At 42.1% G+C, this 27,935-nt stretch overlaps 3 protein-coding genes across 3 annotated transcripts in view; 1 reads left to right on the forward strand and 2 right to left on the reverse strand.

Moving 5' to 3' along the window:
* Window positions 1–27,935, reverse strand: part of LOC308399604 (uncharacterized protein) — a gene marked incomplete at its 3' end in the record, with an annotated part of 374,730 nt that overhangs the window by 64,505 nt on the left and 282,290 nt on the right. The window lies entirely within an intron of this gene.
* Window positions 1–27,935, forward strand: part of LOC308397376 (uncharacterized protein) — a 170,242-nt gene that overhangs the window by 46,393 nt on the left and 95,914 nt on the right. The gene's annotated exons all lie outside the window — the stretch shown is intronic.
* On the reverse strand, window positions 114–27,923 carry LOC308397227 (protein NLRC3-like). Its single transcript, XM_080883028.1, has 9 exons — window positions 27,781–27,923; window positions 27,393–27,643; window positions 26,701–26,742; window positions 23,232–23,381; window positions 21,264–23,061; window positions 20,171–20,344; window positions 19,721–19,894; window positions 3,369–3,415; window positions 114–3,220 (listed from the first exon to the last, which is right to left on the reverse strand). Exons 2-9 carry the CDS (start codon window positions 27,634–27,636, stop codon window positions 2,691–2,693), a joined length of 3,159 nt encoding a protein of 1,052 aa, XP_080739154.1. The 5' UTR covers window positions 27,637–27,643; window positions 27,781–27,923; the 3' UTR covers window positions 114–2,690.

Below are 27,935 nucleotides of genomic sequence, written 5' to 3' on the forward strand. Positions count from 1 at the left end.
TGTGAATGGGTGGATGACTGGATATGTAAAGCGCTTTGGGGTCCTTAGGGACTAGTAAAGCGCTATACAAATACAGGTCATTTACCATTTACCATTTAGTATTGAGTGAGCCACAAAGCAGCCTGATAGCTTTAAAACAGTAAAAGTAAATGAAATTGACAGTTTCAGTGTAGCTGGATCTATTATTGGGGGGTCATGACCCCCGTAACCCTGCCTGGTCCTGAGGTCAAATCCACCATCTTTGTTTCAGAGCTTCATGTTCTCCCGTGTTTGTGTGCGTCCTCTCCGGTACTCCGGCTTCCTCCCACAGTCCAAACACATGCAGTTAGTGGGGTCAGGTTAGCTGTGAGTGGTTGTGTCTCTGTGTTATTCCACCTTAATAAATGACTTCCTGTTAGCATGAAGTGCTTCTGTAGGACTGATGTCATTTTCATGGTTGGATCATTTAAATGAAGCTGGACTCAGATGCAGTAAATAAGCTGATTGATCATTAATGAATAAAGCTGGTCAAACACATCACGTTCATGTGATTGTGTGTTGTAGTATTGATCCCAATGCTGGTATCAGTCCTGGATCAATAAAACTGGATGGATGCGTTCAGCATGGAGCCCTGAGCTGTGTTACAGACAAACATGGAAACTGACAGGTCTGTGTCATTCACAGTCTGTAACACTTCTAAACAACAGAGGCTGACCCAAGTGCCTCAGAGCCAGGCACGCTCACATCACAGCTCTCTAAATAAGCCAGTTTCAAAATAAGAGCTGAAAGCTGTGTTTGCTTGTGTTAGCTTATTATTGTGGAGACTAACATTCAGTGATCATGTGTTCAGACTCATAATGATTACTCTCAGAAATCCTGATCTTTGTATTTACTGTGTGTTGGATCAATAACTGAGATTCATGGTATCACACAGCTGTGCTGCTGCTGCTGATGTCAGCACATCTGGAACAATACGAGGTATCTGCTACCAGACTGAGCAGGACGTGAGACCTGTGGACTGTTTAAAGCTGTCCCTCCACAGCTCACTCAGACCTGATCCACACCTCAGTGATATTCTCTGACTTCCTCAGTAGAGACAGAAACCATTCAGATCTGGGACCATCAGCTGACTGATGATGTCACACAGACTGTGTTTTTCAGGAACAGTGATTCTGATGTGAGCCTGCTAGCTGACAGCAGACCTGATGAAAGCACATGTTCACATCTGTGAGGACAGACTGGACTCTTTGACTGCACCTTGGTTCTCCTCAGAGGTCTGTACAGGAGCATGTCCACCCCCACTGAAGATCTCAGTCACTGTGAAACATAGAAAGCTGCTTGTGTGGCCTCTGCCTCACATGTAGATACAGCTACAGGTTTCTCTGTCAGTCAGACTGAAACAGTGTCCTGATGCTGCATCATTCAGCTCTGTGCCCCAGTCAGCATCACTGGGAGCTACCAGTGTTTCTGCCCTTTTCCTGTAACACTACACTCAGCACAGGCTCAGCTGGTATCCAGTGTTGGACTTTGGCTTCAGCTGCTGTGATAGATCCTCTAACATAGATCAGCTCTGCTACATGTTGTTAGATAAGTGCAGCTGCTGTCATGTCCTGATGTTTCTCTGGCTCAGCAGCTTCTCCATCAGAGGTTCACATGGAGCTGATCCAGTATCTCCAGTAACTGTGTTCTGTGCCTCACTGGTTCATCCTTCTGTCTGTGTGACGTCAGTCAGATGTTGAAGTTAAACTCTGTAATCTTCACTGTGTCACAGAGTTCAGTGAGTCCCGTTATTCACAGTATCAATCAGATCATCAGAGAACAGCTGATCAGCAATCAGTGGCGCCAACAGCGCCTCCTGTGGTGAGAGGATGCAATAATGCAATGTAGCATTTTTCCACTGAACACTTGCAGTCATGGAAACTGTCTGTTGGATCTGTGTGACGTTGCTTTCTTGGTTAGAGTTCCTCACAAATGTCCAGATGATTCTTCTAATGAGGCGTCGACCATGTTTTCAGTTCTTTGGAAGAAAACGTCGCCCTTTGCCATCCTTACTTTTCTTTGACTTCTTCAAATGCAGCTGAACTCCAGCTGGTATTTTCTTGGACTTTGCAGCTGTTTCTGGTCATCAGTTCATTCCTGCAAACCTCTGAAGCTGAACAACAATGATGCTGCATTGCTGGCTGATCCCAAAAGGTTGATTCTGTTCATCTGGACGTTTTCAGAAACGTTTGCTCACTGATCAGGTGACTTCTTCAGTCTCAGCTGACTGCAGCTTTACAAGCTTACAAACAGCACATTTGCACAATGACTGAAAGCAGCAGCACCTGATATATATGATACTAATATAATACATATACATATATAATCCATACTAATGATGAAGGAACTGAGCTCACAGTCCATTGTTCATTCAGTGAACTACTCAGTTTATTTTGGGCCTCAGAAATGCTCACTCTGTTTGTACATCACTGTCAGCAATAGACTCATTCTGCTGTGTGGACAGGAACACATGTGACATCACTTCCTGTTTGTTTGTGACTGAAGAGGAAGAAGTTTACAAGGAATCATTTAGAAGAGTTTCAAACATCAACTGATTGAATCCATGAATCTGAAAACGTGTTTGTGAGTGAAAGAGACAGACATGTACAGACTGAACTATCTGTTCAACAGTCAGAGTGTTTCTGTAACAGGAGACACTATTTACACTCCACTCAGCACAGGGACACTGAGCCACCACGAGACCAGACTCTAAACCCAGGATAAAGAGTTTGAGTGAATGTGGTGTTGAAGGTGTGGAGGTGGATCAGAGTGTCAGAGGAGACTCTGTAGAAGGACAGAGTGCCAGCAGGACAGTCCACATACACTGCTGCTCTGTTAGAGACAGAGGAGGAGGAGGAGGAGATGGATGTTAGTCTGTTATTGTGCCTGACAGACTGAGGACCACGATCAGAGCAGATCAGACTCCAGGACTGATCATTGTTTCCAAACCAACAGTCATCACTGCCTCCTTTCCTTCTGATGCTTCTGTAACTCACTGATATATTAACCCCTCCTCTCCACTCGACCTCCCAGTAACAGCGACCAGTCACACCATTTCTACACAGCAGCTGATGAACATCAAATCTGTCTGGATGATCAGGATATGACTGAACCTCCTTCACACATGTCACCTTCCTGTTCTTGTCAGACAGTTGGAGCTTTGTGTGCACTGTGTTTGTGTCGATTGTGAGTTGACAGGAATCTGATGGAGAGAACAAACACAATCCAGCTGCAGTTATTGATCCATCATCTGTTCATTGATTGACACTTTGATGATGACTCCTGACATGATGAAGATGGTTGAATGTGTGCTGCTTTGTTTTCATGAATCCCATTAAAAACACACTTACACTTCCTCAGACCTGGTCTCAACCATCGGACTCCAGCAGGCTCCACCCTGAAAGGAGGAAGGGGGTCAGAGCAGCACAGTCAGCATGCACACATGGACATTACATGGCTCTCACACACACACTGTTACACACTGAGCTCAAAGCTCGGCTCCACTGTTTTATTCAAAGAAATCTACATTTATTTATCAGCACATTTAAAAACAGGTTGAGCCAAAGTGCTGCACAGAGTAGAGAGAAAATAGGAAACATACACAGTAATGACTATAAAGACTGGTCAGGATTGAAAGCTACAGAGTACAAATGTGTTTCCAACCGGCTTTTAAAAATGTCCAGTGTTGGTGACGACCTGATGTGAAGGGCGACTGTTCCAGAGTTTGGCTGCAGCCATCGATAAAGCTCACCTCTGTTTTTACGTCTAGTTCTGGTCAGAAGCTGCTTATCTGCAGACCTGAGGGCTCCACTTGGATTATTTTGTTAAAGAGAGATAAGATGGAGCCAATCCATTCACAGATTTAAAGACAACCAGATCTGGAAGTGGATTCTACCACGTACTGGTGACCAGTGGAAGAAGCTGGTGATGGGTTGTCTAGCACAGACCCACCGCTGGAACCAGACAATTGATGAGGGAGAGAACTGTGACAGCGCCGTTCCTTCACTTGACCTCAGTCGCTCTCGTCTGCTCCCTCGTAACACTGCTTTTTATTGAGCTTACATGTGATAGGTTTTGTATTGTTGATTGTCATTTATGCTTAGAAACATTTACTCATATATGCTTAGAAGTGTATAATCATTTGTAGATTGAAAGAATGTTTCATCTTAAAGGAGGTCTGTATTAACTCTGTGTAGAAGGAAGTGCATTCATTCCTCTAGAGTATCCTTGGTATAAATCACATACTCCCTAGGAGAGTTTATCTTTGATTTATGGTATAGCAAACACACGTATATCTGTTTAAGTATAAGAGCCTTTTGTTTAGATAAATCTGCTAGACTTCTAGGCGCCAGCCTTGGGGAGTTTTCACAGGGTCACATCTTGACCTCACACAGATCCCACACACACACACACACACACACACACACACACACACACACACACACACACACACACACACACACACATACACACACACACACACACACACACACACACACACACACACACCCACATTCACAGGCAAGGTACTCTTTGTGTGAATGTAGACGTCATATGTTAATGAACTTGTGCATATTCATGTAACCTCAATAAAAGAACAGTGGTACGGGAGAACGGACGAGAGCAACCGGGTCAGGCGAGGGAACGGCGCTTCTTCGGTTTTCTCTCGTGCACGAGTAACATGAAGAGCTTGCCTACTTCGTGTCTTGCTTTGCGGTATAATTATATTGTCTTCAACGTTCCAGCGGATAGGTACAAGCTACAAACCTATCATTAATTGGTCCTTCGATGCCGGATCCCTGGAATCGCATTCACCGAGGGGAGAAGGGACACGCTGAAAGACTGACGTCAGCCAGGAAGTTCCTGTGGATTCGCTGTCTGTCTTTTCTCCTCGATGAATGGCGATCGGCGGGATTCGAGGCGGATATTACACGCTAAGCAACACCGAGTAAGTTTAGAGTCCAACTCTATAACTGTACGTCTTCGCCGCTCAGTGGGGTGTTGTCCGTGGCCGCTCAGTGGGGCTAAAATTACGTCTTCGCCGCTCAGTGGGGTGTTGTCCGTGGCCGCTCAGTAGGGCTAAAATTCGCCGTCTAAGTGGTACGATGTACAAAGCCGCTTAGTGGGGTTTTTTTGTACAGAAGCATTAAGTCGCAGAGTTGCGCAGTTCGAACTTTTTTGGTTCTCCGCTGCTTTGTGGGGTGTTGAGAGGTTCCGCGGGGTCCAGATTGTGCTGGACAGTAGGCCTATTTTGTGTTATTGTCATTTTCGTCGTCGTTTCGTTGTTGTTGTTATGTGTGAGTGTGTGCGGAGCAGAACGCGTGGTGTGTGACGTCAGCAGCTGTTGTTGTTATCATGGTTTCCTAAGCAGCCAGGAGTGTGTGGAAAAGGCCATCCCGCATCAGCAGCTATGCTCTGGTGGGTGGCTTTCCCTCCACCCCTTGCTGACACAAAATGTTAACTCTTTAGCTTGCCCTGATCAACAACAGCCTGTGTGTCAGACCATAGACGTAATTGAGGTGGATAGTTGTTAAAAGTAACCTACATTAAGCTTGTGGTTGCTCAAATTCAGTACAATGACATGTGAGGTGAAGTGATATAGGCAAATATTTAAACTAATGAAGTGCATAGAGGCACTTGACCTGTGTGAAAGACTGTCGTCTTATTATGAGCCATTGATGAGATATACAGCACGCCTGTGAAAACAACTAATATGCTGAACCCTGTATGAAACATCTAGAAGTACATGATGGAGAAGCTGAATTGAATGTGAAAGTGTAAGACTTTGCCGCTGTGGGCAGAGCACGCAACTACTGTGTGATGTTGCGTTGCAGTTTTTTTCCGAGCTGATGAGCAAGCTACACATTATTAGATCAAGAGCTGTCTGAGAACTACTCAAAGAGAGGGAAACAGAGCTATGAGTGTGCAGCGTTTCCATGAGCAGTTTTTCTGCACCTTGACTCGTGTGTGTGTAGCATCAGCATCATGTTTTTGTTTATTTGTTTTGTTAGGTTGAAAATAATTAAATAAACGTGTGATCATGCCTATGGATCACCATGGCACATATCTCCAGCCATATGATTTATTTATGCAGATGACAAAGTGAGTGTGAATGTGTTTGACATCAAAGTGTTTCTGTGCGCTTTGTAAAAATAATTGTTTTTGATTGTGAGAGCGGTGATACTGCAGATCACCAGCTATTTAAAAAAATAAAATAATAATAATACAAACAAAAAAGAGTGAAAAAGAGACAAAATTTACATTGTAGATGAAAAATAATCATAGGAAAAAAGGTTTTGTGTTGATCAACCAAGAACAACTACAATCTTATTTTCTGCTTTTAAGAAAGGACGGTTCACAAAAACAGAGAGAGAGAGAGAGAGAGAGAGAGAGAGAGAGATGTGTGTTGATTAAGCAGTGAGGATAATAATGAAAGTCTCTCAGTCTGTCGTTTACAGGTGGGGAACGGACCTGGATCAATTCTCCACGGGCAGCAGTCGGAAGAAAATTATAGGTTGAAATCATTAGAAAAAATAGAAAACACCCAGCCAGAATTTTTTGGCTGAATTGTTTTGCAGCTTCCCGTCCTCATCCCGAACAAGCAAGCTCCAAGGAAACTAATCTCTCCCTGAAGACACCGAGTGCAGTTTCAGAAGCACGAGCATGAACATCAACAGTGGACAGGAGTCCAAGAGACAATACCAGAGTCCTGAGCAGAGAGGTCCAGCAGCACTGTGGGCAAACGGCATCAGAAAGAGAAGAACCACCATCTAGATTGGATGGATGGAGATGCGTTTCCAGCCAGCTGCAACCTCACTGTGTGTGAAGGACGTTTGAGAAGACTGTCTGAGTTTGACATTTGCCATGTTTGGAGTGAGATGGCAATAAAATAGACAGTGGGACAAAGAGAGACACGGGACAAAGCTGAAAAAGCTGACTGCCATTGGACTGAAAAGTGGGAGAGAAGGAAAGGAGCAGAGGAGGACTGAGGCTGCTGTTTTAGTGTGGGCAATCAAATTAGGTTAAGGAATTCGGGGAGACAAGCGACTGCCTGGAAGTGGAGGATTGACACAGTGTCCAGACCACCACAAAAGGGGGAGGAAGACAAGCACTGAGGTATGCAAGTGTACTGTTAGAAAAAATGGAAAGTGACACGACACATACAGATAATATGCACCAGAGATAAAAAAAAATCATACACAAAGTGTTACACTTTAAGAGAGGGCATTTGTAGAAGGGGTTAACAACACACAGTGTGGTTGCCGATGGTAACCTGCAAGCATTTGGGGTTTAGCTGTGCCTGACTATGACAGAGTTTTTCATTTAGATGTTTCTGAAACAAAATTTGGAGTGAACGGAGTTTTGTTTCAGAAAAAAGGGGGGAAGGTACATGAAAGGATACATAAAAACAGAACATGCATTAACCCTACTAATACAAACACAAAATAACTCATGAAGATTAGACAACATTTTAAGTGTGTGAGTCTGTTTATCATCTTGTCCAAGTCACCTCGTGTGATGTAAAGACCAGTGAAACTCATAGCACATTACATGCTCTGCTGGATATACAGCTCCACAGACATGCATTAGACCTGCCTAATAACACAAACACCCATGCAATGAAAATTAGCTTGTTATCTTTCATCAGTGTAAAATAGTGTCAATTTAGCAGACACTTGTTATCAAATACTGAATTTATCCTAAAGAAAAAAAAATTGACTCTCTAGGTTGCAGGACAACAATTTAACTTTTGTGGGAAAAAAGATCCTGGTTTGACCAATCAGTGATCAGACAATAAATTTAATGTTAAAATGGTAAATTGGGAGAAGCTTCCTGCTTGATTGATGCAGCAAGTGATTTACTGTATGAGGGAAATTGTCTTTTGTGATAATATTTTGAACATGCATTTCTGTTGTCCTGTCAACTTAGTGGGTTAATAGCTGATATACAAATTAGTTGATCGGTTTTAGATTAATGAAAGGTGACTGAATTCTAGCACGAGTGAATGAGATGTGTTGGAGCTTGTTGTGTGTTGAGTAGAGACTCTAAAACACTGAGTTTCCTGTTTTGATGTGCGAGTGAATCTTGTATTTAGATACACAACTCTGAATACGTCAGAACAAACTTTTTTTGTGAAGTGCATGACAGCATGTCACATGTTTTATGATGAAGGAAAAAGGAAAGTTGAATAAAATAGATCTGTGGCCTAAATGAGTGAAGAGCACAGACCTGGTGATTAAACTCATAGCTAATATGACATTAGGGTTATGTTGTGTTTTGTGCAGCTGATGGTTGATTTGGAGTTAATCTAGCTGATGATTTTTCTTCTGTTGTGAAGTCGAGCCTGCCGATTAGTATGATGGTATAATAAACCATGCTAATGGTATGATTTACCCTCCTGAGATGAGGAGTTTGTGTCATGACTCAACAAGGCCTTTTTATTTTGATACTTTTACAGAGCACTGAGAGTTTGGTTTGATAATCTCTGTTATTTTTCATTTTTATCTTTTGAACAGGCACTGATTTTGTTTGTCTATTTCTTTTCTTTAAGCAGATCTGCACGTCAGAAATTAAAAGTGCTATACGACCTGTCGAGAACGCCGTTACAAGTGCATTTTCTCCACATTAAAATGGGTTCTGGAGAAAGCCACTTATTGGGACAATATTAAATGAAAGTCCCGGCCTAAAAAGGATCCAGCGATGTAATCCAAACTAAAGTTCTTCTTTTTCTTTTTTGAAATGACGTCATTTTGCTGAGAGTGGAAACTAAATGCGACAATCGATTCCACTATCAGCAAAGAAAGAAAGAATGAATGTATGAATGCGTGAGTGAAAGGAAAGAAAGCTGACTGACTGGTAAAAGAAACTGTGAGAAATTGTATACATCTGCGCAGCGCTAACATTTGCATTTTCTTTTCTACAGCATTACAGTTCTTCATGTGGTTTGATCACATGATTTATACCAGGACAACTGGTTGATGTTTTTCCTACTACAGGATTTTTGGGTTTATGTGTGAGGAAAACTGTGTTTACAGGTTATGAGTGGTGATGCTGTTACATTGTGTTTTTGGGAAAATGTGACGGTTACTTTGATGATATGAATAACATATTTTCCACAACAATGGATGGTTGATTTTATGGTGTTTTTATGGCACCTCTGGAACCTGTTGACCTGTGTCTGACCTCCGTCTGACCACAGTCAGTGTGTATTGCTAATGTTTGTTTCTTTGAGAATACTGTGGAGGATTCAGCTGAAACGGACAAGTGGCATGAGTAAAACAAATAAGAGATTACGGTGTTTATGGAAAAGTTGAATATGGGCTCTTAGCTGGCCACTTTGAACCCATAGTAATATATAAGTGGAGTGACTTTGCTTAAGGGCAGTCACTGATTACATTAATGTTAACTGAGTACATGGGATGATCCATGTCTGGGGCAAATTATGGTAACAATAGTGATTTAATGATTTGAGAAAACCTGCACATGACACTTGTCTTGCCCGTGCTGAATGCTTATTACTCTTTTGAAATAATTGTTTATACGTGTGAAGTTTGATTTTATTTCCAGATCTTGTGTATGCAGGCTCCTGGTGGAGCCAGTTTTTAAGACAGGGATCCAGGTTTGGTGAGTTGACGCATGGTTGTCCATGCGTCAAGAGGTGGGGTCCAGAATTAACATTAAACAATGTTTACTATTATTGTTGCAGTGATTTGTGTGATTAGCTGTTTATTTACAAGTATTAAATCTATGCAAGTGGTGCATCCATGTTTAGATGAGGCTTGATGGCCTATAAGTGAAGTTCACTGAACTAAAGAATGTGGTTTGATGATTGTTGACATGCTCTCCAAATAGAAGTTTTTCTGAAATACAGGTGCAGCAGTGAGAAGCGAGAAACATTCCAGGCATAGCCCAGGCAGTGGTTGAGGTCAAAGGTCAAGCTGGTTGGGGCCCATCATGAAATCAGCTGAACCAGGAGGAAGGCAGAGAAGCTGAGTGTTTTGAGACAGATCCAGCAGGCCCAAAATCAGGACTATCCATGACGAGAAGGAGTGCCTGAGAGGATCGTCCACAGGATGGGAGCTGAGGCCAGGAGAGACTTCAGGAGGATCAGAGATCATCTTCAGCACAGCAGACATGACACAGAGAGCTGTGCTACTGAGCTTCCAGGAGATTTTAAATAAAATGAAAGATTCAATATTGACGCTGAGGAAGACAACTAAGGTGTACGACGTGCTCTGCCTTAAACCTTCAGCAGCGTTGGAACATGAACACTCGAGGGATGAGGGGAGCGTGCCAAGCTCCATCGACAGCGCAGAAGGAGTTCGAGGATGACATCATGATTCTGTGAAAGCACAGGAACCAGAAGCTATGGTGGAGATGACAGCAGTTTCCTATGTGCATACGATGACACTCTGAAGGCTGCTGGGATCATAACAGCAGTAAGACAACGGAACCCTGCACCCTTTCCACAGAAGTGTTTTTCTGCAGAGCGTGGACAATGAAGGAGTCATAAATATCCCCCTCGCAGGATGAAGGCCTGAAGTGAGGTAATGGGAGGCCATAAAACTAGAGTGCTGAGAGGTCTGCAGCTTTGTAAATAGCTGAGACCCATGTTGACAAACAACAAAACCAACTGGTATGTTTGAATGTTTATTCTACATACATTTGGACTCTGGTCCTATGGACAATGAAACAACTGGAAGAGACATTCATGACGCCCTGCAGAACTCAAACCACTCTGCAGAGAGACATGTGATGTGCACACCCGGAGGAAGCATTACCAAGCTGAGATGTTTTTGAAAATGTTACCTTCTTATTTTCACTATTAAATTAACAATTTCTTTGGTTGCTCATAAGATGCAGTTTGCCATGAGATGAGCTCAATGAATGGGATAACTGCTAATACATTTGTTAAACTGTGTACTTTTTCAGTAATTTAGGGTGATTTGACATATGCTGAATATAACAATGTTTGCATTGAAACTGTCAGACATGAGGTATTCATAACTGGGAACTTTTCTAGCATAAAGGTCAAAAGGGGGGAATGATAGGTTTTGTATTGTTGATTGTCATTTATGCTTAGAAACATTTACTCATATATGCTTAGAAGTGTATAATCATTTGTAGATTGAAAGAATGTTTCATCTTAAAGGAGGTCTGTATTTTTTTTTTTTTTTTTTTTTTCTTGGAAGTGACATCAGAAACAGCAGCATGTGACATCACGTGATGGCGGAGCTTCAGTTAATCCTTTGTCATCCTTTTTTTTTTTTTTTTTTTTTTTTTTAGGACAGGGGGAAAGAATGAAAGAAAGAGGGGGAGAGAAAGAAAGAAAACCAAAGGGGAGAAGAGACGGTGAGAAGGGGGGGAAGAGAGAAAAAAAAACAAACAAAAAAAAAAACAAAAAAAAACAAACTCCTGGGTCACCTGTATGGAGAGAAAGAAAAACAAAAAAACAGGGGAGACAGCAAACAACAAAGAGCAACATAATAATAGAAAAAAAAAAAAAAAGCACCATCACAATAAACTAGCTAGTCATAGATATCAATAGTTACTAAATAATAAACGATATTGTGCAGCACGCAAGATAGACAGCGCACAGTGTGCTTTGAGGCAGCAGCCAAGATAGCTGTGAATACCCATGTGTACACCTGTGTGCATACCTGTGTGGATCAGCATGCTTGCATTCCAAAGGTTCCTTCATGTAATGATCTGCTAGAGAGTGTGGGGAGCCACAGTCCTGTCCTTTATGGTATCAAGCAGGTATGGAGGAGATCAAAACTCCAGACATCCAGAGGCCCCCAGAACACAAGAGACCAAGGAAGACCCACAGAGGGGCAGCCGCGCCACTGTCCCAGTAAGAGCTAAGGAGAGTCCCAGATGAGGGCTCATTCAGCAGCCGTGGAGCAGAAGCCAGGGGGAGTTGCAGTGACGCGCCCGTGAGCTCCGCCGGCAGCCAGCTGTGCCTGAGTGACCGAGCCCCAGGCCGAGAGGCCGGGGGCACCCCACCTCCGAAGTGGCCCGAGCGAGCCCCAATAAGCGGCCGCCAAGGAGTGAGCCGGTGTGTACCCGGACGCCCACCCCCAGATACAAAGAACCACCAACGCACCGATACCTGAGGGAGTCCGCCACCGGCAGGGGAAGTGGTGGTGGGTGGAGATAGGCCTCCAAACCTTGGAGGGCCCGAGATGTCCCCAGAGAGGTGGCGTCTGATACCCAACCTGACATATAGACACAGACATACAGGCACACACAGACACAAACATCCATTCCCACCCTCATGCTCTCATATGTACTTCACACTCAACCGACGTGGAGAAAGACATAAAGGGACGCTGTATACACGATCACACTCCCCAAGCGTACTCTACTAACCGGGTCTAGGTACCCTTGCCCCTGGAGGGGGGAACTGCACCCAGACCCAGGTGGTGTTACCCTTTTCCCTGCGGTGGGGAGAGGCAGACCGCCCCGACTCCGCAGCAGCAGGGAGGCCCCAGACCGCAGTCGGACGGCCCACTCCTCCTAGCCCCCCCGCTCCAGTAGGCCGCAGAGAATGGGGGAGAGAGAAGACTCCAAACCTCCCTCCACCCGCTCATTGTAGTGTTGATGCATGTGTGTTCTAAGGTGCAATTAAAACCCAGGAGGGCATAGGAGGTCTGTATTAACTCTGTGTAGAAGGAAGTGCATTCATTCCTCTAGAAGAGTATCCTTGGTATAAATCACATACTCCCTAGGAGAGTTTATCTTTGATTTATGGTATAGCAAACACACGTATATCTGTTTAAGTATAAGAGCCTTTTGTTTAGATAAATCTGCTGGACTTCTAGGCGCCAGCCTTGGGGAGTTTTCACAGGGTCACATCTTGACCTCACACACACACACACACACACACACACACACACACACACACACACACACACACACACACACACACACATTCTCACAGGCAAGGTACTCTTTGTGTGTATGTAGACGTCATATGTTAATGAACTTATGCATATTCATGTAACCTCAATAAAAGAACAGTGGTACGGGAGAACGGACGAGAGCAACCGGGTCAGGCGAGGGAACGGCGCCTCTTCGGTTTTCTCCCGTGCACGAGTAACATGAAGAGCTTGCCTACTTCGTGTCTTGCTTTGCGGTGTAATTATATTGTCTTCAACGTTCCAGCAGATAGGTACAAGCTACAAACCTATCAACATGAATATGCACAAGTTCATTAACATATGTCGTCTTACACAGGTATGAACAAAGAGTACCAGTGTGTGTGTGTGTGTGTGTGTGTGTGTGTGTGTGTGTGTGTGTGTGTTCCAGATGTGACCCTGTGACCCCAAAGCTGGTGCTAAGAGTCCAGCGGTCCCCCTAACAAAGGGCTCTTATACTTAACCAGACACAGAGTAGGTGTCCTCCTACACCAGGGGTCTCAAACTCGTGGCCCGCGGGCCAATTGCGGCCCGCAGGACGATAGTTTTTGGCCCCACCTTAATATGAAAATGTAATGTTAGTTTGATAATGTATGACACTTTACAGTGTTGTGGGCGGAGCTGAATTAACCCACCAATCAGGGTGGGATATGGATCTCAGGGGACACCAGCCGGGCTTGATGCAAGCAGGGAAACATTTCTCAATGAGTCAAAGTTCCAGCAGCGTTGCCCTGGAGTGTTTCTTTCTTTCCTGTGCCTGGCTGGCTTCCTCCTTTCTATTGGGCAAACGCCGACATTCGCCCCAGCGCGCTGCGTTCACAACACTTCAAAAAAAGTTGTTTTTTTAAGTTGCTGCCCAGCGGGACATTATACGTATATAGATTTATACACACGTCAGTGGGATTTAAAGTTATTTTTCCACAGAGAGAGATCTCATATTAACTCTCACAGTGATGCGTAGGCGGCGGGATAAAAGAAAAGTCATGAACTCAATGCAGCCCAATTTAGTCTGCAGTCACATAGCGACACCTGTTCATCGGCAACAACAGTCCCCGGTAACCCAGACTAATTATAGGGTCGCACCGTAATTTGTGGCTCGATGTTTTTATTTGCATCACTCCATTTGCATTGCAGCAAACATGAACAGTACATATAATGTAAAAGCAGTCAAAACAACTAACATCAGAAACAGCTGATGTTATTTGTTATATGTCACGGTGTCATTTCCGCTTCTTTCTCCTGTAACAACAGCCCGGCGCCGTGAGCAGTCGCCTTTTTTGCGCTCGATATGGGGCGATCGTGGCTCAAGAGTTGGGGGTTCGCCTTGTAATCGGAAGGTTGCCGGTTCGAGCTTCGGCTTGGACAGTCTCGGTCGTTGTGTCCTTGGGCAAGACACTTCACCCGTTGCCTACTGGTGGTGGTCGGAGGGCCCGGTGGCGCGAGTGTCCGGCAGCCTCGCCTCTGTCAGTGCGCCCCAGGGTGGCTGTGGCTACATTGTAGCTTGCCATCACCAGTGTGTGAATGTGTGTGTGAATGGGTGGATGACAGGTTGTGTAAAGCGCTTTGGGGTCCTTAGGGACTAGAAAAGCGCTATACAAATACAGGCCATTTACCATTTATTTACCATCGATATCCCTGCACTTTCTACCATCTGCAAACGCCACGGTGTTCGTGTCGTCATGAAAGACATGAACATCGAGCGTAAAAACAAAGGAGACTGCTACCGGCTTTTTATCTGCCGATCGCCGTGCTACGGTTGCAAGAAAAAGAAGCAGAAATGACGTTCTCTACGCGTTGAGACGTTCCACGTCCGTCGGCTAAACGCTTGATTGAAACTTCAATGCGACAGTGACACCAAGTAGAATTATAAATGTCACATAGCCCCAAATATGTCTTTTTCAAAGCCTGCGGTGAAGAGAAAGGTTGGTGATGAGCACCGACAATTTCAGGAAAGTGGGAAATGCAATATTTCTTTGTTGAGCACAGGGGCACCCCGACCTGTCTTATTTGCACAGAGAAAGTTGCGCTGCACAAGGAATACAATTTGAAACGTCATTACACAACTTGACATGCTGAGGTGGATGCAAAATACCAGGGAGACGAGAGAGCGAACCGGGTTGCCAGTCTTAAAACAGATCTACTGAGGCAGCAAGATTTCTCCAAGAAAGCAACCAAAGAGAATAATGCAGCAGTCGGAGCCACGTGGTTAGTGAGATGATTGCTAAAGCAGGGAAGCCATTCACAGAAGGTGGATTTGTCTAAAAGTGCATATTGCAGGCTGCAAATATAGTCTGTCCGGGAAAGAAAGGTCAGTTTAGCAACATCAGCCTTTCTGCCAACACCGCAGCAGATCGCATTTCTGACCTGTCAAGTGACATTTATGACCAACTGTGTGAGAAAGCCAAATGTTTCAGTGTATACTCAGTCGCTCTTGATGAGACCACAGACATCACCGACACTGCCCAGCTCCCAATGTATGTCCGTGGTGTTGATGACAGTTTTGAAGTGATGGAGGAGCTGCTCACAGTAATTCCAATGCATGGCCAGACCACCGCTCAGCAGATATTTACAAGCTGTGTGATGCCATTGAGAATGTTGGTTTGCCATGGAAGAGGTTTGTTGGAATAACAACAGATGGAGCGCCATCAATGACAGGGAGGGAAAATGGACTGGTGGCACAAAACAAACTGGAAGAGGAAGGCGTGGAGGAGGCCATTGCTCTGCACTGCATCATCCATCAGCAGGTCCTTTGCAGCAAATGCCTGAAGTTTGACAATGTGATGTCTATTGTTGTGAAATGCATCAACCAAATCAGATCCAGGGGCTTAAAGCACTGAAGGTTCTGTGCTTTTTTAGAGGAAATGGAGTCAGAATATGGGGATGTGCTCGACTTCACTGAGGTACGTTGGCTCAGCAGGGGAAATGTATTAAAGAGACTTTTTGAGTTGAGAGCAGAAGTGAAGCCTTAATGGAGAAGGATGGAGTTAGTGTTCCTGTGCTAACTGCTAACTGCTAACTCGGCTATGCAAGAGGAAACGCTGCCAGGTCTCTAGCAGCAAGGAGTAGGCAAGAGAAGCCATGTTCAGAAGAACAGTTCATTTTCTACAGTGTTCCATTCATGTTCAGAAGAAGATTATAGAACTGTTAATACGGACATTTCAATCTAAATACAGCAGATATAGAAGACTGAAAAAAACACATAAGTTCACTGACTAAAAATATCTTATTATTATTTTATTTATGTATTACAGATTGATTTATTTTCTTATTAATTCTAATTTGTTTATTTATTTTTTATATTTTGTGTTGAAAAATAAAAATAAAGAGATTTGAGAAGATTGGAATTTCTTAACCATGCCTTTCTTGTGGAAAACCTAATGCGGCCCAGCCTCACCCAGACTCTGCCTGCAGCGGCCCCCAGCTAAATTGAGTTTGAGGCCCCTGTCCTACACCATAAATCAGTAAGAGAGGGTACGACCTCTCTCATGGCCCCAAGTGGTGTGTGCATGCCAGAGCACTCTGGAAGGCACACAGAGTCTTTACAGACTACTCAGGATCAAACCTCTATCATCATGCAATCGATTATAAAACTAAGCATATATGAGTAAATATTTCTAAGCATAAATGACAATCAACAATATAAACCTTACAGCTGGTTTTAATAACAGAATTTATTTGTTTCCCAAATGAGAAAGAGCTATCGAGAAACACTCCTAAATCTTTAGTTCTGAACTTTTCCAGTGGGCCAAGGTCAACATTATCTGCTAATGCTAAATAGGCTGCCGTTATTAACTAATGCTAATTTGATGTGAATTAGCATTATGCACTAATGCTAACCCTTTTTAACAATGTGAGTAGCTAATGCTAACACTATTTCCCTTAACTTTATAACAATGTGAACGACTAATGCTAACACTCTTTTTCCTAGCATTACAACATCTGAGCTGCTAATGCTAAGTAGGCTGCCATTAGCACCTACGTCTAATTTAAGGCAAATACGCATTAGAACCTAATGCTCATATCGTTTTCCTTTGCTTTATAGCAATGTGAGCAGCTACTGCTAAATAGCATTAGCTAATGACAGCAGTCTAATTTAATGCAAGTTAGCATCATTTGCATTATAACGATGTGAGGAGTTAATGCTAAGTATGCTGGCATTAGTGGCTAATTCTAATTAGGGGTGAATAATTATTACAAGCTAATGCTAATAACGTTTTCTCTTCCCTTTTAACAATGTGAGCAGCTAGTGCTAGGTAGGCTGAAGCTAGCAGCTAATGCTAAAGCTAAAGATAATTTGATGTGAATTAGCATTACATTAGTGCGGAGTTAATGCTAACTAGACTGCCATTAGCAGGTAATGTTAATTTTAGGTGAATAGGAGTTGGCAGCTAATGCTAATACTATATTTTCTTGCTTTAACCCTTTAAAACTGGTCAGAGTGGGCACACTCTGTTTTGCGCAACTATTTTTAAATCCCGGTAGCACTGTAACCACGTGAGCTAGCGCAATAATTTTTTTTGCATATGAAACCTGAGGAGTTGTACTTACATCTTATGCCATCAGCTTGTCCTAGGTTACAGTTTCCTTCCACATATGCTTAGGACTCATATTGCACTGCTGGAAATAGTTTATTTTGATGCATATGCTGTTATTTTGCAAAGTTGCAGTATAATATTCATTGTTGTTTTTCCTGCAGTATATAAAAATTGGTGTATTTCAAAAATAAAACTATGAAGGCACTCAAAATAAATTTCCTGTGGTGGGAAACTATTTTGTGCAACTTTTTTGTATTTACAGTTTTGAGGGATAAGCCTCTTAAATTTCTCTAACTAGAAATATATGTTAGAAAAACAAAAACGATTTTCTATTTTTTTGTAGTTTATTGCACTTTTTTGCAATTTATGTAATTACTATGCACTTAATACATACATATTATTAAAATTTAGACTGTAATGGTTGTATTGATGTATAGCAACTTGAAATGCTCCCAAAAATGGCTCTACAGCATGTAAAAATATAATATAAGCTCTGGCGGACTTGGTTCTATGGTAGGTCTTAAAGGGTTAAATCAATATCAGTAGCTAATCCGATTGTTCAGTCTGACGTCAGGTGAAGCCATTTTTATGCATTTAAGAGCTGTGTTGAATTCAACATTACAAACTGAACATTAGAACTATCCTTTTCTCCAGGATTTTCCTGATTTAACATTTCAATATGATTCATTTTTGTTCTCTACACCTGCCGTCATCACTTCAATTATTTCCACTGTGGATTTGATCATATTGTTTGCCCAGCATCTCTACATTTTCCCATCCATACTACCTGGAGCTCATTAACACTATTAAGACTGGAAACTGCTGTTTAAGCCTGATGGTGACACTTTCTGGTGAAGAAGTGAATTGCAGTAACAGGACTGGCTGGCTTATGATACACTGGACATTTCCAGCGCTTTGTTTTCTCTGCTCACAGACAACACAGATACACGCATGTATATACAGCCCACGTCCAGCTCTGCATGCACTCCTTCTGCTCCATTTCTATAGAGAATAAACAACGTAACACAATCATTCTCCATTGTTTTCAACTCAACCAGCTGCATTTAATGAAGGAGTTTGAATTTACTTTACAACAACTGCTGTTGTTTCCTGTCTGCATTCATGTTCTTAACTGTACTCCACACATTCTGAACTGGTGTAGTTCTTCCTAAAGTACTGCAGTATTCCTGCCAGTACATCCTTTTAGTTTTCCTAACTGTTTCCTCTGATGCTCGTTGCTATTCTTTCCTCAATGCAAATTCATGCTAAGCTCCTTAGTATCCATCCCAGTTTCTAAACCTGTAATAATTGCTTTAATGTGTCTTTGGCCTAATTATGAGTCTGTCCACATGTTTGTAGTTCCCCACTTGCTTTGGTTTCTTAGCTCTGATTCTCTGAAATTTATCCTTGAAATCATTTACTGGCATCTCTCCCTCTCACTCCCACTATCCCCAGAACACCAGAGTATTCATCTCCTGGCCTCTTTACATTTTCTCCAATCATCCCTGTTTCTAGAGTCTCGCCCCATCTGCAGGCAGTCCAAAAGAAACTGCCTCTGCCATTTTCTTCTTCTTAATCTTTGATTTTTCTCTTCACTTTCTCCATTGGGTCTTCTTAGACACACTTTCCAGAAAGCAGCAACATTTTTTGTGCCCCATTTTTCAAATTGTGCATCTTACTTCAGCTTAATGTAAATGGTAAATGGCCTGTATTTATATAGCGCTTTACTAGTCCCTAAGGACCCCAAAGCGCTTTACATATCCAGTCATCCACCCATTCACACACACATTCACACACTGGTGATGGCAAGCTACATTGTAGCCACAGCCACCCTGGGGCGCACTGACAGAGGCGAGGCTGCCGGACACTCGCGCCACCGGGCCCTCCGACCACCACCAGTAGGCAACGGGTGAAGTGTCTTGCCCAAGGACACAACGACCGAGACTGTCCAAGCCGGGGCTCGAACCGGCAACCTTCCGATTACAAGGCGAACTCCCAACTCTTGAGCCACGATCGCCCGTATGTGTGTTTCCTGTTTTGTTTTTACACAGGTCATGTAAAAGAAATCCTACCAGAGGCTCGACAAAGCTGAACTGAAAGACAGCACGGGCAATAAATCAGAGCAGCACAGAACTTAAGCACACATATATAAGGTGATTTAACAAATCATGTCTGTTGTAAATGAGTAAGCCATTTATCGACCTGACTCAGGTTTTAAATCATCATCAGAAAAGACTGAATCCTGACCTGAGAATCCCAAGTGTACACTTTGGACTTTCCACTGCAGAAAATAGAAGCTTCAGTCCTGAATCCTGCAGGTTGTTGTTACCCAGGTCCAGCTCTGTCAGACGGGAGGACTGGGAGCTCAGGACTGAGGACAGAGCTTCACAGCTTCTGTCTGACAGGTTACAGCCACTCAGTCTGAAGAAAGGATGACAAGAAGACATGAAACACTTGTGTTAAAGTATATTCATGGTGCCTTGAGGAGCTACTACATTTACAATATTTCAACACTGTTTCAGGACATGCTGGAATCCTTATTGCCTCATGTTACAAAAGACAAATGTGGCAGTTTACTGTGACTTGCATGGATTCATTAAAAAAACAAAACATACACACAATGTTAATTTTTTCCAAATTAAATTGATTAAATGATGTTAATTGATGAAAAAAAAAATCGATATCGCTTGATCTGACCTCAGCGTTTCCAGTTTGCAGTATTGACTCTTTATCCCAGCAGACAGATGCTTCAGTCCTGAATCCTGCAGGTTGTTGTTACCCAGGTCCAGCTCTGTCAGACGGGAGGTCCGGGAGCTCAGGACTGAGGACAGAGCTTCACAGCTTCTGTCTGACAGGTTACAGCCACTCAGTCTGAAATCAAGCGGGAAGGGAGACAAGATCAACCAAACAAATCAGAGCTTTATTGCTTTTTTGTTGTTTTTAAGCAGAAATCAGTGAGGTGCTGGTAGATTCTGTTCTTTTGGTTTATTACCCAATAACACACACATACACTAATATTTGTGACTTTTGTAATAGTAGCATTTACAATGCAAAGCAACAGCGATCACAGATTGAAGGGGCCTGAATAAAACTACAATGCAGTGATTTTTAAGATGACCCGTTCTTCCAATTTCCAACAACAGATTTCTCCAACCTTACAGTTAAAAATAATTCTTTATCTCATACTGAATCTTGGTGCACCTCCCCCAGTTTATTAAAATGAAGAGGTACTGAAGTTGCTGTAAGTGATGTGTGATGCCACTGATTTCCTTCCTGATCCAATACAAAGTAAAATTCAGGCTGGTATCTGCGATACTGATGAAAACTATTCCTTCAGAATCAATACAAGACATAAGAAAATATGTTTTGTATAACATAAAAAGCCTGAATTTTAAAATATTCAGTTAATAATCAAAAACAGATGTGACTGAAAATAATAAAACTGAGAAACATTTCATGGCCATTGCTACAGGCCATTCGATCCTTTTACAACCATTGCAAGAGCTTGGTTGGCATAGCCGGCAATAAGTTGGATAGTAATAAGTCCGGTGGGTGATGGGCTCCACCAGGGCTGCCCTTTGTCACCGATTCTGTTCATAAATTTTATGTTTAAAGGCTGTATCAAAAGTTCATTCAAGTTACAATATTGTGGTCAAAAGTTCTCCTTTTTTCTTTTATACTATACAACTACGCTGGCTCATGGTTTTAGGACACGGATCTGTCATGGAAGAAATCTATGACCACTTTTAATCAACATTTTAAAAATAAACATGATCACAGATTTACTCACAGAGCCTTGTTGGAGGCTTTGACCACTGGCAGCAGCCTCAGAAGAGCCTCCTCAGAAGCAGAGTATTTCTTCAGGTCAAACACATCCAGATCTTCTTCTGATGACAGTAAGATGAAGGTCAGAGCTGAGCACTGAGCAGGAGACAGTTTACCTGTGGCGAGACTTCCTGAAGTCCTGTATTGTTGGATCTCCTCCACTAGAGAACGATCATTCAGTTCATTCAGACAGTGGATCAGATTGATGCTTTTCTCTGCAGACAGATTCTCACTGAGCTCCATCTTGATGTAGTGGACTGTTTTCTGATTGGTCTGTGAGTTACTTCCTGTCTGTGTCATCAGGGCTCGTAAGAGAGTCTGACTGGTCTGCAGGGAAAGACCCAGGAGGAAGCGGAGGAACAAGTCCAGGTGTCCATTTGGACTCTGTAAGGCCTTATCCACAGCACTCTGGTAGAAGGGTTTCTCTGAATATTCTGTTGTTTCAGACTTCTTGGAGGTTGTTTGTTGTTCTTCCAGCAGATTGAGTCCAGAGTTGCTGAAGGTCAGATGGACATGAAGAGCAGCCAGAAACTCCTGAACACTCAGATGGATGAAGCAGAACACCTTGTCCTGGTACAGTCCTCTCTCCTCTTTAAAGATCTGTGTGAACACTCCTGAGTACACTGAGGCTGCTTTGATATCGATGCCACACTCTGTCAGGTCTGATTCATAGAAGATCAGGTTTCCTTTCTGCAGCTGATCAAAAGCCAGTTTTCCCAGAGACTCAATCATCTTCCTGCTCTCTGGACTCCAGTGTGGATCTGTCTCAGCTCCTCCATCATACTTGACCTTCTTCACTTTGGCCTGAACCACCAGGAAGTGGATGTACATCTCAGTCAGGGTGTTGGGCAGCTGTCCTCCCTCTCTGGTTTCCAGCACATCCTCCAGAACTGTAGCAGTGATCCAGCAGAAGACTGGGATGTGGCACATGATGTGGAGGCTTCGTGATGTCTTGATGTGGGAGATGATCCTGCTGGCCTGCTCCTCATCTCTGAATCTCTTCCTGAAGTACTCCTCCTTCTGTGGGTCAGTGAACCCTCTGACCTCTGTCACCATGCCAACACAGTCAGGAGGGATCTCATTGGCTGCTGCAGGTCGTGTGGTTATCCAGAGGCGAGCAGAGGGAAGCAGTTTCCCCCTGATGAGGTTTATCAGCAGCACATCCACTGAGGTGGACTTTCTAGGGTCAGTTAGGATTGTAGTTTTGTGGAAGTCCAGAGGAAGTCGACACTCATCCAGACCATCAAAGATGAACACAACCTGGAAGTCTTCAAAGCTGCAGATTCCTGCTTCTTTGGTTTCAGTAAAGAAGTGATGAACAAGTCCCACCAAGCTGAACTTTTCCTCTTTCAGCACATTCAGCTCTCTGAAAGTGAATGGAAATATGAACTGGATGTCCTGGTTGGCTTTGCCTTCAGCCCAGTCCAGGCTGTATTTCTGTGTTAAGACTGTTTTCCCAATGCCAGCCACTCCTTTTGTCAGCACTGTTCTGATTGGTTCGTCTCTTCCAGGTGAGGCTTTAAAGATGTCTTCTTGTTTGATTGTTGTTTCTGGTCTGTCTGGTTTCCTGGATGCTGTTTCAATCTGTCTGACCTCATGTTCATCATTGACCTCTGCAGTCCCTCCCTCTGTGATGTAGAGCTCTGTGTAGATCTGATTCAGGAGGGTTGGGTTTCCTGCTTTAGCGATGCCCTCAAACACACACTGGAACTTCTTCTTCAGGGTGGATTTAAGGTTACGCTGACAATGTCCACTGTGAGTTCCTTTAGAAACAAAGAAAAATATATATATTGAATTTAAGTACTTATCAAGGGTACATGACCATTTCTTTCCTGCCCAAATTAAGTGCTTGTGAAGAATCAGGTCAAGTTCTTGCAACATTATGAAATTTTAGTTTTTCCATTAGCTGATATATTTACAGATATCTTCTTACTGCTCAGTAGATGATCAGCCTGCTTATTCAGCTTCATTCTCTTCAGGATGTTTGCTGTGATCTTCACAAATGACTCCTTGCTTGAATTATTATAGTTGAACTTTTTCATTTGTTTTGAATCGAGTTTAGGCTCACACTTTTGATATGACTCTAGAAAAACAAACAAAAACATAATAACAGATCCATCACAGTATTATTAAGCTGTTGCATGGTTTGTTTTTTGTGTGTCTGTCTTTTTTTTCAGCATCATGTGTAACTGAAGCCTTTTTTGTATTTATTAATAATTCACCATCACATGATAAAGTAATGTTTTTCTGTATATTTAAACAGTTTGTAGACATCAAAGCCCTGTTTATTTTTTATTTTAGCAAAACATCCTCTGAGGCAAGAATAAATCAACTAATTAGCAAAAACAAAAGAAAAAAAGAAAACATGTTTGACATAAATTACATTAATATATAATTACAAATTATATCCCCAAATTACAACAACTGCCACTTGAAGGAACTTTATATTGTTAGATAAAAAAAAACTATAAAAACAACAAGAAGAATTAAGATTTATCATTATACCAGTATATACAAGTCAGGAGTACTTATGCACTAAGGGTTGACCGGGGATGATAAAGTGGATGATAAATAGGTAAATGTAATCATCAACAGTCAAAAATAAAAACCAAACTAGACAAAAAGTCGGTAGTAGGTAGACAGAAGTTAAAATAAATTAACTAATATAGGAAGTATGAGACAGTGGGATCGCTTAAAGCTTAATGAAGATTACATTTAATTTAAAACTCAAAACTGAAACTAAAACAATAAACCATCAAAACAAGTACCTAGAAGTGCAAAACCACAACCACATTGTTTTGGTTTTGATTGAATTGACCGCTGCCTTTGAAACAGTAGCCCACAATATTCTAATATCTTGATTAAATGTCCTAGTGGGCATTAGTGGCACTGAACTTAAATGCTTTAGGTATTATCTGGCAGAGAGAACTTTCTCTGTGAACCTTCTTAGTTCTGATTTTTCTGCTGCTTGTTGGACATGTGGCCTACCAGGGTGTTAATTTTAGGGCCATCACTATTTTTTCCCCCCTTTCTTTACATTTTAAATGGACTGATTGATATATACTGCTTCTCTACTCTCCCAGAACACTCACAGCAACAAAACAGAGTGATAATGTTTGGGCCTAGTGGCCCATATGAGTCCTTTTTTGTTGCTTTGGGAAGATACCGATTCACAAGGTCCCGAATCGATTCGATCCACGACTCGATTTAATTCGATTCATTTCGATTCGATTCGATTCGAATTGAATCTGGGAAATTTTGACAGTCAGAAATCAGTACATTTGCATATTTTTGTATCTATAAAAAGGAAGCTGACACACGCAAGACTTTATCAAAGGTGTGAGCATCACAACAGATGCCTTTGTGTCAAAGTAGCTGAAGATAAAACACAGAAAAACATGAAGGTGATTTTCCAGGACTGGGATTTTATATTCTGCAGTACATCAAAAACAAAAGAAAACCATTAATCAACATATGAACCTCTGATGTTACAGCGGTTTTATTAGAGACACGGCTGAGCGTTTTGCATAATTTTAAAAAGTTTAAATTTGTTCAGTATTGAATGGCAGAAATTAGGTTTTCTTTTCGGAAGAATGTAAAAGGAAAAAAAAACAGCAGCAGACAGGCTGTAAACAACGGTAGACTTGTGCGTAACAAGCAAGCGAATAATGCAGAAAACAGATTTTTAGATGGGAAACTGTTCTTGAAGTACAGAGAGAGAGAGAGCTGTGCATGAAGTAAAAGTAAAAGTCAGAGGGAATTCATGATGATTGATTGATTGATTGATTGATTGATTGATTGATTGATTGATTGATTGATTGATTGATTGGTAATTTAGTTCAACATGTGAACAATATACAGGTACATTTAGAAATGAAAATAAGAGAGAAAAAAATACTATACAAAATACATACAAAAAAACGTTCTGATTAATTTACATGTTGAAAGGGAGTGGGAAGAAGTAAACACTTATTTAATCCCACCCCTTTGCCATAAATTATCAGTTAATATTTAGTCAGCTTCCTTACTGATATAATGATGTTTATGTTGCTGCTGGTTCGGTCAGTATTGTTTGGAGAGAGATCAAACTAACAGCTTTAGAATCAGCACCAAAAGGGCGTGAACACAAAGCGTGGACCCGCCGACACACCAGAATCAGCGAGCTGTCGGCTTTCAGCCCCGACTGTGTCCGTGCCGTCAGGTCAGAAAGGCGACATCTCACTGATTCTGATCCGCGCTGTATGTTTACGTCTTTGTGCAGAATCCGTGTTCCTGCTCTCATTTACTGTCTTAGCTGTTTGGTGGTTGTTGAAATTTTGTGAGGTTTCACCTGAGATTCTGGCGTTTCGGGCAAAATAAATTTAGATTAAAAAAATCGATTCAGGATTTTAATGAATCGATTTCACGTTATCCAAGCCAGAATCGATTTTAATCGATAAATCGATTATAAAAACCCAGCCCTAATTATTACCAACCTTGGGTTTAATTTGGACAGTGATTTTAAACTGGAAAGTAAATTATAATTGTTGTCTAGTTTTTCAAAGTATAGCGTTTTTTTATTTTAGGCAACTGACAGCAGTGAAATGTTTTCTTTCAAATTCAACATTTTTATTTCTCACACACACAACCATACACACAATTCAACATGTGGTTTCTAGGCAGCACCTTGAAACAGTGATCCATACTTTTATTTCATCCCATCTGGACTACTGTGATTGACTTTATGTGGGAGTCAGTCATTACTCTCACATGCTCAGCTGGTTCAAAACACCGCTGCATGAAGAACCTATAAAAGAGAGCATGTTACCCCTGTCTTAGCCTCGCTCCACTGGCAGCCTGTATATTTTAGAGTTCATTTTTAAATTGTTGTGTTTAGTTTTACATTTTTCACAGTCTTGCCCTGCCTTACCTTCTTCATGCCTACACACCTCATCAGTCAGCTGACCAGCTCACTCAGATAGCCTTCTCTATCATTGTTCATAAGTTATGGACTAACTTGCCGTTACATGTTAGAGAGCCCCCTTCACTGTCTACTTCAAAAACACATCTTAAAACCCATTTTATTATTTTTGACCCAGTGAGACTCGGTCTGTTTTAGTTATTTGACCTTTTTTATTGTTTTTTTTATATCACATGTATTGTTATTATTTAGTATCAATGTACAGCACTTTGTGTCACCTATGGCTGTTTTAAAGTGTATTATAATTAAAGATAGTAGGTAGGTAACTGCTGTTATACTTATGGGCAACTGTTCATTAACTGGGGCTCAGAGCTTAGTTACACTGCAGAGCTGAGGATACAGAGATACCACATGGAAACAACCTGAGTTCCTATTGGTCAGTGCAGGCTTCATGTGTTTCTACCTTACCAATGGCTCCTGAGACAAACTAAGGAATTATTACCTTGTGATAAACAGGATGAAGATGCCTGGGCTGAGGGTTTCCCTGTTGGAGTAAAGTGCACCATGAATAAGGAACTGTTTGTTTAACAATGAAGACCTGCATGGCTTCAAAATACTCTAAATATAATCTCCAAAAGTTGATTCTGTTCATCTGGACGTAGTGTTTTCTGGGAGAAACGTGTCGTCACTCACCCAAGTGACTTCTTCAGTCTCAGCTGACTGCAGGTTTCAATCTTATAAACAGTACATTTGGATATTGACTGAAACCAGCCCACTGAAGGAACAATGGGCTGGGAGGGCAGTGTCTTCATCGTAATTAAGCAAATTCTCATGACCACTGATCAACAACCACTGATCAATAACCACTGATCAATGGCCACGAGTCCCATTCACAGAGAGTTGGGGAATGGCTGCAATCACAGCATGTAAGATGGTGACAGATGTACGAAATGTTTCTCCCACTGAAAACGCTACATTCAGATGAAAAACAAATCAACTTTTGGAGATTTACTTACCTGCATGATTGAGCATGCATCAAGATGTCTAAATATAATATTTGTACTCAACCAAATTTATTAGAGAAAAGACACACAATTGAAAGTTCAGACTAAAACAGCCTCAGTTTTCCATCCATAAACTGTGACAGTGTTGTCCTGATACTGCACTGAGTCATGTCTTTTTTCTCTGACTGACCTTCATTCATCTTCTTTAAAATCAACTCTGCCACCTCCATTACATGGCGAGTAGTGTATGTCTCCACCATAAGATCCACTGTTCTATGACGTCCATCCTTCCTTGCGTTCTCCAGTCGGCTCTTTTTGATGGTTTTGAAATCACCTCCGGGTCCTTTTTCCAGGTACCAGTGGAAGAGTTTCAGCTCCTCTTCTCCCAAATCTTCCAGCATGTTCAGCAACTGCTCCTCAACAGATTTTTCCATCTTTCAACTGTAAAACATGAGAGAGAACATGAATCTCATCACATGTCCAATGTATTTACTTATTTAGAATATTTAGAGTTTGAGCAGTTTGAGTTCAGGTTTTGTTCTCAGAGCTTTTATTGAGCCCTAATGTCTCCTTTTTACCTCTTGAGCCCCAGCGCCCCCAGTACAAAGGGGGTGAACTGCCGTTTAACCCTCCAGCTCTCAGGTCTTTAATGCTAATATGGACACGTATCCACAAAAAGCTCAGAATTCACCCAAAGAATTCACATCAGCTCACACACACTTTCTACCTTCAC

This window comes from Rhamphochromis sp. 'chilingali', assembly GCF_963969265.1.
Source record: "Rhamphochromis sp. 'chilingali' genome assembly, chromosome: 1".
Classification (NCBI taxonomy): domain Eukaryota; kingdom Metazoa; phylum Chordata; class Actinopteri; order Cichliformes; family Cichlidae; genus Rhamphochromis; species Rhamphochromis sp. 'chilingali'.

What these genes read in the sequence shown, in the direction of transcription:
- LOC308397227 (XM_080883028.1), bottom strand. Translation starts at nt 27,636, where the DNA reads ATGGAAAAATCTGTTGAGGAGCAGTTGCTGAACATGCTGGAAGATTTG. An exon ending in TTTAAAGAAGATGAATGAAG is followed by an intron (nt 26,743 to 27,392) that starts GTCAGTCAGAGA and finishes TTACTCCAACAG; the next exon opens with GGAAACCCTCAGCCCAGGCA. An exon ending in AAAGCCTCCAACAAGGCTCT is followed by an intron (nt 20,345 to 21,263) that starts GTGAGTAAATCT and finishes GCTTGATTTCAG; the next exon opens with ACTGAGTGGCTGTAACCTGT.